Source organism: Eurosta solidaginis, chromosome 4 (assembly GCF_040869045.1).
Source record: "Eurosta solidaginis isolate ZX-2024a chromosome 4, ASM4086904v1, whole genome shotgun sequence".
NCBI classification, from domain to species: Eukaryota; Metazoa; Arthropoda; class Insecta; order Diptera; family Tephritidae; genus Eurosta; species Eurosta solidaginis.
This window is the reverse complement of record NC_090322.1, coordinates 16085615-16097784: the sequence shown is the minus strand read 5'-3', so window position 1 is coordinate 16097784 and position 12170 is coordinate 16085615. Positions and strand designations below refer to the sequence as shown.

Below are 12170 nucleotides of genomic sequence, written 5' to 3'. Positions count from 1 at the left end.
AAATCGTCAACAAATAACCTACGATAGAAAAAGATAACAGAAAGCGTACGAGCATTCTTGAGAGGTGGATACTAATTGACAAACGAAAATTTTCTGGAGAATTTTTGAGCGTTTTTTTGTATGGAATTTTTCATTTCCTGCGATGTGGATACCCTACCAAAACAACTTTTCGCCTGTAATAAATCTGACAGCAACTTGACACTCATCCTCTGAAATAAATAAATTCCCTTCTTGTATCAAACGCGCTATAACTTATTTCAACGCCTTTATAATGCTTCTAATTTTTTGCTCCCCTATCCATTTGAGCTGCATTTGACGACAGGTAGATTCTTGTTAGTGCATGCTACATATGTCATCATTGACTTTTGAAGGTCTTATAAGCCCACTTCGCCCTCGTGTCAGCTTGTCAGTGTATCTCTTTCCAAGTAATTAACGCACTTCATCATCATTCCGCCCGATTCCATGTAATCACGCAGTCATATACGAATCGAAATACAAAATACTATGATATGTAATTAAATCCCACTCGTTTCTTAGGCTTCGTCATATGTCCAATGCGCACGTTCTCTTGTCAGTTCTCTCTTTGTAACTGTTCATTGCTCTCGTTGCTTAGCACGCACAGCTGGTGAAATCTGGCGAACAAGCCAAGTCATACCAGACCAGACCAGACTAGAACATCCTACAAAAACACAATCAACATATGCCTGTGTCTGCCTGGTTTTGCGGGCGAATGGGGAGCGTAAAATATGCATGCGAAGTACAACAAAGTGGTAATTTATTTAATATGTGGGTGTAAATGTGGACCAAAAGGATTAAAAATGTAGCACCACTATTTTTGTGGCGAGTGGCGGATGTGATGGAGGGCAAAAATTTGTAGGTATACTAACAAATGGCGTTTGACATTTAAACAAATTAGTGAAGAGAATACAAAAACATAGTAATAATCGCTGTTTAGGGAATTCGTAAAGCACTCTTTGCAAGTTAAAATTTGAGAAAAAGTATTACAGTTGCTGTCATTAACGTAAATTTACGCAAAAATGTTGCTGCTTACAAAGTGTGTTGAAATATTTAATTATGACGCCACATACAATTATTTTATTTTTCATTACTGTCAAGTAAAGACAATAATTTTACTGTGGGAAAAAATAACATAATACATAAATTTGTCATTGAACAAACCGCATAAAAAATTAGCATGAAAATGAATGAAAAAAAAAACAACGAAAACACAATTCACCGACAAAATAATTTTTTTTTACTCATATTTGGTTTGCTTTTGTTTGTGTATTCTTTTCTTTTTATTTTCTTTAATTTCCAACTTGTTTGATATTCATCAGTTTGCTTATGTATCGGAATTTTTTTTCAACGCTTGTCTATACCAAGCCGATTAAATAAAAATAAAAAATGCAAATTTTACAAGCATGCGAAAATTATTAAATGCCACCGCTTATAAACGATGACGCTCCGTCGTCGTTGACTGCAATGATTGGGCACTCATTGGGCGTTGCGGCCTTACGACAGCCGTTGCTCTGGTAGCAAAGAGAATAGAAATAATAAGAGGCGTCAGTTCGTACTTTTTGCGAAATACATTTGTAATGTCCCATTTGCGGAGTAATTTTAATTTGCTTCTACAGATTTTCAAAAGGTATTTTTGTTCGTTTTAAGGGATTGTATTTATTAAACAATTCATTCTATTTCCAACAATCACAATCCTCGAACCATATGGATCACATTGTTGCATTTGCATGTTAAATCTCTATCCGTATCTGGTTCATGTTTCATTGGAACCCGAGGAATATGTGTTAATATAAACTTCTTAAAAATGTGTAGAAGGTAATTTTCTAATCCTTTCAAACAGGTACATTACAAATAAATATCGAACTGACGCCTCTTGTTATATCTATTCTCTTTGCTGGTACTGCGTTGTCTCTCTCCGGTTTTCTGACGCGCGCCTTGTTGTGACGGTCGCGGTCAAAGTAAGCGCATTATTATGTTCTTATTTTTGTATTTCTTGTTTGTTATTTCTTTTGTAGTGCGGAGAGTTTGTGAGCTTCTTACAAGTCTTGTCGTTCTCTTTCTAATAAACCACTCTTTGGTTGCTTCTCATATTACAGTAGCACAGCAAGTTTTGCTTTGTTTGGCAGCTTTCTTGTTTTAGCTTCGTTTTTCGTACATTCGTATATACAACGCTGAAGAAAGCAGTGGTGCGTGAAACAGCAGTGAAAAACGTGCTTCATCAGTCTTGAAGTAGAGTCGGAATTGGTTTTTTTTTATTTTCGATGGGTGTGAGAACCGTTTTGTGAATTTTATATATGGTCAGGTGCTGCCAAGTCATATTCGGATTTGAAACCAATTAAGTTAGAGATTCTTGGTCGGTTGATTAACCCTAGAAAGGTAAGACAGTTTTAACGTACGTTGTTGGTACTATACGTAAATTTTACGTACACACCATTTCCGTGTGTTATTTTAAATAAATGTTTAATAAAAACTTATTTTTTTCAGTGTTGGTTTTATTGAATGAAAAGTTTTTGGTTCCTTAATCGTTTTCCGCTAATACGATGTACTCCAAACATGACCATTTTTTCCCAAAAGCGTATGAGCATTGGATACATCTTTATTCTCGTTTAAATTTACTTGTGCTTTTGATGCTGATCTATTTTTTTTTTTGCTGGGGAAGGTTTACTTATATTTTCAGAGGCCGAATTCTGGGCGGACTCCGCGAATTTCATCAATTCCTCTTCAAAAGTAATTTCCTCGAACTCAGGAACTTATGTTTCCAACTCATCAAAACTATCGTCACTGTCAAAATCTACTTCCTCCTCAATTATGTCATCAGTAAAACTTTAATTGCTGTCCAGATTGTTGAAAAGAGCCTCTATTTCTGTATCCGCAAGACTACGACTTGAGTTTCCCATTTTTTCTCTTAATTTCAACTGAAATTCACACGGAACCTAAATTCCATCCACAAATATTTAGACATTATTAGCAAGACCACGTCAAACTGACATTCAAAATTTTACCAGTTATTACTAAGACTACGTAAAATTTACGTGCACACTTCTTTTGTAACACCGATTAGAGCAAACCGCGAACTGATAACTGACTAATTATTTACTTGTTTACGTACCACTAAAACAAAGCAAGCACTGCCCAGCGCTCACAGCGATAGGGCATAACGGTAAAATGTAACAGGACTTTTTATGCGACATACACGTAAAATTTACGTATATGTATTACCTTTCTGGGTTAACAGCCTCATTATGTTCGGCGAACAAGACGCTTAACGGACGATATGTGCATTGGATATATCGTCTGTTAATGCAGTGGGCCCCATTTAGTTGAATAATTATTGGCGCCACTTCACATGTTTTATTATTCTCTTTCGTCTTTAGTTGTCGCTGAACAAGCACAGTGGCAACAATGTTTGAGACTATTGTTTATTTGCGCATTTGCGAAAAGATATTTTGCAAACAAACGCTCATACGCAGAATGTTTTCATGGTTTAATGTTAACAATTTATTTTCTTAACATTTTTCCTTAGACTCAAGCAATAAAGTAATATTTATATGGCATATTTACGAATTACTTTTTGTGTATTAACAAACATGGGTGCATACGTCCTACCTCATTGATTTTCTATCCCCAACTAAACCACTACCAACTACTACTACAAACTAAACCACTACCAATAAGATGATTTGGGTTTTACTCACACAGCCACAGTTTTGATTTTGGGGACCTCTGTGGTAATGGTACGCTGATACTTACGCTCTCGTTTATCGTCTAGTTTTACGTTAATCGTCAACTGCACGGAAGCAATCGTCAAATTTGTTTACGTTCTTTATTTATGACACTTCGTTTTCGCTTTGTTATCAGCTGTTCGTGAGAGGAAATGCCGAGATAGCGTAGGAGTCGGTTGTTATGTCGTTTTATTAACGATAAAGACACTCCCCGAAGGCTTTGGGGAGTGTTATCGATGTTGATGGTCATTTGCCGGATATACATAGATCCGGTACGTTCCGGTAACAAAGCACCATTAAGGTACTTGCTCGACCGTGCATTTCATTACAACTCCAAATATTTCCTAAAAAATCGTTTCTAATTTCAGTCCCAACTCGCTGCTGCCACAACGGACTTTATCTAGTACAAGTGTTTCCTCATCTGAGAACCTAATAACGGCTTTCAAGCTTTAGTGTTTTCATGTGTATGACTTTATTTTAAGAAAAAAGGTAATGTGCTCTAATTGCGTTTTCTTCTCTGACAAAAATCTTACCTTCATGTTTTACTCGTAGATCCTAACTTTTTAACAAGGTCACCTGGCGTTTTGTAGGCAGTGAGACCCATTTTCTTAGTAAAAAGTATTTGAGGAAAGTGCAATGAATAATTAATAGGGCGACACTATTATCAGAAAAGAAAACGCCATAATATGAAAAACATACGGTGCAAAACATTTTTCATCCTACAGTACATCTCTTAAATTTCGAATGTTCTACGCCTACTGCAAAAAGTTGTTGATGTACACAAAAAACAAAAAGCTTTGCCGGCATCTATACCGCTGACATACATACTTGCAAAGCTCTTATTCATACCGTTGTTCTCTCTCGTCGCTCTTTTGTCACATACATCTTTGCGCATATTTATCTTGCTCCGGTTGCCTTTTTTGGAGCTCTTACATTTAAAAATCACATGTTTACTTTTTTATATATTCTCTACTTGGAGCACCTTTCACTACCACTACTAACAAAGTGCAGCGCTCCACAAGAGCTCTCAGTGCGAAAACAAAAACAAGAATGTGCTCCTCCCTGTCACTTGCCGCGCCAAGAAAAGGTTGTGGTAGTGCAACTTTCTCATACATAACAATTGTTGTTGCTGTTTGATTCGTTTAACTCATACACTTACATTTAAAAGTACATATATGTGCATACAACTTAACGGGCACAATACTCGTTTGTAAATAATTGGAGCTTCGTATTATTTATTTACTTGTTTTACTATAAACACCTTAATGTTACCAACTAAAGTGACTTGTTGTACTATTTGTTGTGTGGTTGCTCTCAATCACCTGCTGTTATTCCTAAATTTTTTCGCTAACTTTGCCCTCTCTCTCACTAGTCCATTGCCTAGTTATAATCGTATTACACATATGATTTTTATACATTTTTGTTTACAATCATGTAACTATAGCAACTTTTCTTGATTAGTAGCGGCGTTGCTCGTTTTTGGCGCTCCCTCCTCTCTCTTGGTTAATAACAATGCTCCTACACTGCGTCAGTTTTGCTTATATTTAGTTATAAAAATTCCTTTAGTTCATTTAGACGCGGATTCCAGTATTGTTGACACAATTGTTACACTACGCGTCTCTAAGGCAACATATCACGCCGACAGAACATTAACCGTCATTCCGACGCATACATAAATTCTAAAAAGCTTAAATCGAAGAATTAAATTTGGATTAGTTTTTGTTGTTAGTATTTGATATATGTACATACATATATATGTATACATTAATCGTGTTGTTTTTTTGTTTATTGCTAGTGCATTTTTTGGCATTTATTTACAAGTCTGGTCGGTTTTTCGTTTCGGTGTTGTATTAGAAATGTAATCAGCGCTCGCTTCAGTTTGTCTGCCGTCCAAAGTTTATTGAATTGCTTTTATATATAAGTTTTATAATTGTCACGGTAACACAATTATAAGCTCATGCACTCAAGTGACATAGTGTGTATCTCTGTGTTATATGTATCTATATTCCAGGAATTTGCGAAAATCAATGCAGAAAATCACTTGGGGACTGGCAAATTTTTTGAATTCATAGTGATGCCGTCTATTGTGTACAATTTTGTGTCTAATACTAATAAGCCAATTGCTGCAACAAAAAAACAATCACGTTTAAGAAACTTTCATACAAAATTTCGTTTGTTAAGTCGTATTCACCTCTCAAGAATACTCGTACGCTTTCTGCTATCTTTCCAAAAACTTTTTTTTTAGCAAACGTGCACATCAGGGCTCCCCGATTTTGCCAAGAAATATATGTGCGTCTCATTTATTGAGCAACGACCCTGTAAGAGCATAGTCGGTTAATTACCAGGGCAAACAGAGACTGTGTATATGAACTATTTGGATGGAATTTGCAATACTATTTGAGCACAAGTTTTATTTTACTCTTGTTTCGGGTATTCTCTTTAACTTAAGTGTATACTCAATTTAAATATGTTACTTTTTAACAAATTTTCTTCTTTTCTTTTTTGTATTTGATTTCAGTGCGTTGCAGGGAAGTGACGCCGCTTCATAGAGAACAGAGAGATAAAGGAAATGCCAAAATTACTTGGTTTCTAAAAATTTTCACACAAGAAATATATACGAAATTATTCTTGAGCGTTTTCTTATGATGTGGATACCGCGCTTAAATGCTTTTTTGAGCAGAGATGTTCAAACTCTAAAGGAAATAATTGTGGTATCAAAATTTGGTTTTTCTATGCTGTTAGCTTTGCCATCTGCTATCTTTAATACACTCAAAGAAACCTCCTTCGTCAGAACTGCATTTTGTTGTTGTTGTTGTAGCAGTGCTTTGCCCCGCATTTTGTGATGTTCTATATAAAAACCGTAATAGTGTGAATTTCATCTCCAAGAAGTGCTGAAAAGAATTATTCCAAAAATAGTATGTTGCTTCAGCCGGGACTTATACCCAGAGCATTCGGTGTGAAAGACGAATTACACTACCACCAAACCACAACGGGTTGCTGTTTACATCTGTCATTACTACAGCAACAGCGTTGAGTCCAAAATTTGATCGAATTTTGATATTACTTCGAAAAGTGCAATATTGTACAATTACATCAAACATTTTTACATTGCACTGTTTTGGTGTTAGATTCAAAGTACACCAAAATAAGTTTTGATATTACTTCGAACAGTGTTAACACTGCACTTCATTTTTTTCTTCTGTATGTTATGTCAAAAATCCATGCATACTTGATATTTAAACCGTGCATACGAGTTGCGTCACAAAAATGTGTATATCACGTGTTTGCTACGAGGTGTGGAGAGCTTTTGAAATTCATATAATTATTAATGCCTTTTTCCATGTGCAAAAAAAAGTATACGCAATATTTTAATTTATTTTTTATTGCAAAACTTTGCCTTTTTGATTGCACATATTTCAAAAATTGATATTTTATTACTCCTCTGTTTGAGGCGCAATGTATTGCTTTTTACTTTTTTATTTGTCTATTTCCATTTTCTTTTTTTCCTATTTTTTTGTGTATTAATTTTTTAATTATCATACCTTTTCTCATTCTTACCATTTCATGTAGACATTCTTTAGTTCACAAAACTGTCGCATTTTTGCTTCAGGAAACTAGTTTTGTCTTATCTTATCTTTTCGGTTCACAATTAACTTTTATCTGCTTGAGAAAGCAAGAATTAAGAAAACAAAAAAATGCGATTAAATGCCAAATTTGTTTGTTCAAGTTGGTAAGGTGTTAGACATCATGCCTTTTTGTGGTAATTTTTCTTGTAGAATATTGTTTTCTTGTTTTGTAAATTGTAGTACTTGATTTTTGGTTGTTCTACATTATGTAATTTTGATTGGTGTTGATAGTTTACTTAATGCTTCTTACTTGTGTATTTTCGTATAACGTGGGAGATTTTTTTTAGTTGGAACGTTATCACTGAATGTGAACAAGCTGGTTGAAGTGCTGGTGCTCATAAAAAATAAAATAGGTGCCCAACTAAGACCGATCTATACAAAGTGATGACAAAGCGAATTCAACCAAATTCGCCGTGCAGAAGAAAGTCAAGTCAAACGCAACAATTGATTTGGTTAACTGACATATTGTTGAACTAAAGCGATGCTTGGAAATAACAAGAAGAAGCAATCAGCTGATGATATAGTACCACCTGGTACTGAATTCGCCATGTGCCCAACATACTGAAATTCTTAGAAATTACTCTAGTTTTTTAAGCAAGATTCTAGTAATAAAACAAGACGAATCTATACAAGATGATGGCAAAGAAATTAAGCATTAATTTCCATTAACTGACATCTTGCTGTGCAATAATGGGATAACACCACCTGATACTAAATTCGAGTTGGTAATAAACAAAAAACAAAATAGTTAAAAAAAAATTTATAAACACTAAAAAGAAAGAAGGCAAGTTACAAATTAAAATAAAAAAAATTAGAGAAATAAATAAATTAAAAGTAAATAGATACACTTGACAATAAATTAAATTAAATTGAATAAAAAGCACAAGATATGAATAGAAGAATAGAATACAATAAAAGGAGATGATAATTATAAAAAAAAATATTTTCTTATAAATAAAATTTTATTAATATGCATAGATTAACAGATTTCAGGTTTAAATACAGCACAGTGAGATCTCTTTCTAAGTAAGCAAAATAAAATTAAATACCTACAAAATACAATTAACTGAAAATAAAACATACTTTTATGGATATAAAGTTAAAAAACATAAAAAAATATAGATAAAATAAAAAGAAATACAAAAAAGCTTTGATGAAAGAAAAAAGATATATGTATATACTTAAATAGTTAAAAAAAAATTATTTTACAAAAAAAAAAAAAAACAAAAACAAAAAGCAAACCGGAAAAGCTTAGCAATATAAAAAAATAGTGTAAAGAACAAAAAAAAAAAACTAGTAATTTAAAAAAAAAACGAAAAAAATTTAAAACCAACAAATAAAGCTAATTAAACCATAATACTAAGAACATAATTTAACTGATTAAATTAAAAGAAAATGTATTAAAATAAAAGCGAAAAAACAAAATAAAAAGGAAAAGAGAAATTTAAGAAATAAAAATTACTTAAAAGAAATAAAAATGAGTAACTCGAATGAATGAAAAAAAAAATGAAAATGTTGAATTCGCTTTGCCATCACCTTGTATGAGTTCGGCTTGAATGAATTCGCTTTGGAATTTCATGAACAATTAAAAAAAAACAAACTTTAAACCAAAATTTCTATTTTAAAATCTTGAAAAAAAAATGTCCATGACAAATCCTTAGACAAGTTTCCGTTGATTATTTCTCGCTACGTATGGACGTGAGACCATTGCAGGAATAGTCGATTGAGCAATCGGATATCGAATCACTTTTCGTGACAAGATTATTGTAACTAAGTAATTTTTTTTAGTTATTTTAATGACTAGGTATAAATATGTATATAAATCACATATATGTCTTAATATTCTAAGCACTAAGACCACTCTCTATCGTTTACTTACACGCTGTATTTTTTGTTTTTTTTTCCACAGAATGTCACCGGATAATCCAACACAAATTTTAACAACACACGATCTGAGCACATTGCGTACGTTGCAGCGTGTAATCAACACAACCAACAACAACAATAATAACAACAACACATCTCTTGAAAACAATATCATCTACAATAGTCTCAACAACAGTAATAACATAAACAATCACCTACAAAATTATCATCACAATAACATCACTAACGGTGCCAGCAATCATCACAAAGCCAGCGGTAGCAGTCATAACAGCAACACTGGTGGCAGCGGCAATCTTGTCTTCTCTACCATACCGCTGGACGGTCACGCTCTGCTTATACAACAACCCACTTCGCACCACCTGTTACAAGCTTCGAACGCTGCAGTTTCTTCGCTTAACACGAGCCACAGTCTGCAACAGGTGGCACAGCAGCCAGCGCGCGCTTTGGTCACTTCAACAGCAGCAACAACAACAACAAATGGTTTACGAGCCGTCAACAGTAACAATATTACAAGTAATACAGTTACAAGCAGCATTGGTCCAGCCGGAGTTACTACCTATATTAGTAATAGCGGCGGCGGCCACAGTGGCTTCAATCATAACAACAACATCAGCGGCGGCAACAACAACAGTTTGAATAATTTTCTTGCTAAAGCGACCATTTTAAGTGCACCAAATCTGAGCAACGCTAAGGCAAGCGGCGGTAAAATCTTTACCACTGGCGGCGCCACAAATTTTCTCGGCAGCTCCAGCTACAACAATACAAGCTTAAATACCATCACTACCAGCAGTATGCCGACCACATCCAAATATGTATTGTTGCAACCAAATGGCAATGGACAATTTACCACCTACGAAGGCGCAACACCGGCGGCAGCTGCAGCCGCAGCTGCAGCAAACGGTCACAGTACTGGAGCGCCAAGCGTTGGCAACATTGTGCTACTGGCAACCGAACCAATGGATTTGAATGGTGGCAGCACCACGTTAGCAGGAGGTGGTGACGCAGCTGCGGTGGGCCGTATCATAGCAACAGCCGGCGGTGGCACAGGTGACGGCAACGATGATGGAGAATTACGTCCGCTGGCGTGGTTAAATGACAGTAATTTAATTAAAGATATAGTGACAACTACAGCTGGCATTGCGGGTGGTGCTAATGTGGTGAAGCGCGTTGGCACAATGGCCAATGGCAATATTTGTATACTAAATACGACCAATGCGCACGAACTCATTGAGGAGTTGCCACATCATGTAGTGGGCAACGAAGAGGTTACAACGACCACTAGTTCATCCAGTGGTAACGTCAGCTCCACCAGTGGTGGAGGAGCGAGCGGGGCTGGTGGTGGAAGTAACACAACACAGCAGGAATTGAAAACCGGCAACGGAGCACAAATAACCCCTTTAAGTGTCAGCGACTTTCAGCAGCTCAAACGTTTTGGCAATATAATTACAGCTGGCACACCAATCACACTGCTGCCTGCCGCACACGACACAACAACCATTGCTTCTAACACAGGCAGTGCTAGAAAATCGGATGAGCCTTCAGCGCATATTTTTGGTAACATAGGCGCTATTAGTGCTACGACCACAGTGCATATGGGGCCGAGTGGCACAACCACTGTCGTGGAGTACAAATCGAATGGTAATATGCCGGCTTTGCAGCCGAGGCAGCTACTGAGCGCAGCAACGAGTGTTGGTGGTAATAATGCTGTGAGCAGTGGTGGTACGACTATAACGCCAACAAATTTGAGCACCATTGCTAGTAATAATAATAATAACAACATCAATACTATAATAAACTCTAGCAACAGCAACTATGTGCCTTCTTCAACATCTTCATCTTCTGCTGGTTCGTCGTCGTTTAGCGCTCAATCAATCAATGTATCATCCGCTTCCACTATGGCTGCTGCTAATCCACCTGCATCCTCTACATCTGTTTCCTATACAATGACAACGTCTTCGAGTACTTTGAGTATGGCTAGTGGAGCAGGTGGCCCCACAGTGCTCAGTTTACCTAAGCAATTTACAACGCTGCCGAGCGGTGTTGTTACTGTAACTAATGGCAACGGCATAACAAGCACAATTTATCAAGGACAACAGCAACAAAAGCAACCAAGCATTGCCAATAATAATAATAATAATAATAATAACAACAACGTCAATATCAACACAAGCACTTCCAGCACCACCCATCATCCGCATAAGAAATATTTACGCGAAAAAATGAATGTGTTAGATCATGGCGGAGGAAGTGGTGGCAGCGGTGGTGGTGTTGGTAGCGGCATCCTTGCTAGCACACTCAATGGGGGAGGCAATGTGTCAGCTTCTTCTGTCACCGTAGTTGCTTCTCCCGCTTCCTCCAGCAGTTCGTTCTCTTCATCTCTTTCGCTTTCATCGAGTTCATCGTCCACAGCTGCTGTAAATGGCGGTAATAGTCCCATCTCTAAGTCATTCTATGCTGGTGTGGCAGCTAATAATAGTCACAGCCATAATAATAGCGTCAGCGGCAACAACAACAGCAGCAATAACAACAATAACAGTGGTGCCATAAACTATTCCAATACGGCCAATGCGTCGCCTTCAGTGATGCTTAGCAATAATAATAATGCGTCAGGTGGCCCGAATGGGAATTCCACAGTCGGTTCACCCACAACAACAGGCAGCTTACCCACCTATACCATAATGCAGTACCAAAGTGTTGCGTAAGTTTTGAAATTGTTTATATTTTATTTTTAAAGCCATCATAAAAATCAACATAAAGAACTACCAGTCCGTGAGTCGCTAAGTCCGCTAGACGGTCCATTCATACCCACACCCCGCTGTTCTTCTTACACAATCCAGTGCCCTGTTCGTCTAATTAGCTGTGCGCCTTCCTTTGTCTGCCCATGGACCAGCCACTATTAATCTAATAGAAGGGCTAC

At 36.4% G+C, this 12170-nt stretch overlaps 1 protein-coding gene across 12 annotated transcripts in view; it reads left to right on the top strand.

The window, feature by feature from the left end:
- The window catches only part of CHES-1-like (Checkpoint suppressor 1-like), a 139075-nt gene that overhangs the window by 111222 nt on the left and 15683 nt on the right, over positions 1-12170 (top strand). For 8 of the 12 annotated variants that reach the window (XM_067780363.1, XM_067780362.1, XM_067780361.1 and 5 more), the window contains one exon: positions 9276-11951. In XM_067780363.1, the coding sequence (XP_067636464.1) occupies positions 9277-11951 (2675 nt within the window). In that variant the 5' untranslated portion in view covers position 9276. Of the gene's footprint in view, positions 1-863; positions 878-2190; positions 2205-2227; positions 2395-5059; positions 5465-9275; positions 11952-12170 lie in introns of those variants that run through there. The other 4 variants (XM_067780367.1, XM_067780368.1, XM_067780366.1 and 1 more) reach the window with 4 other exon arrangements.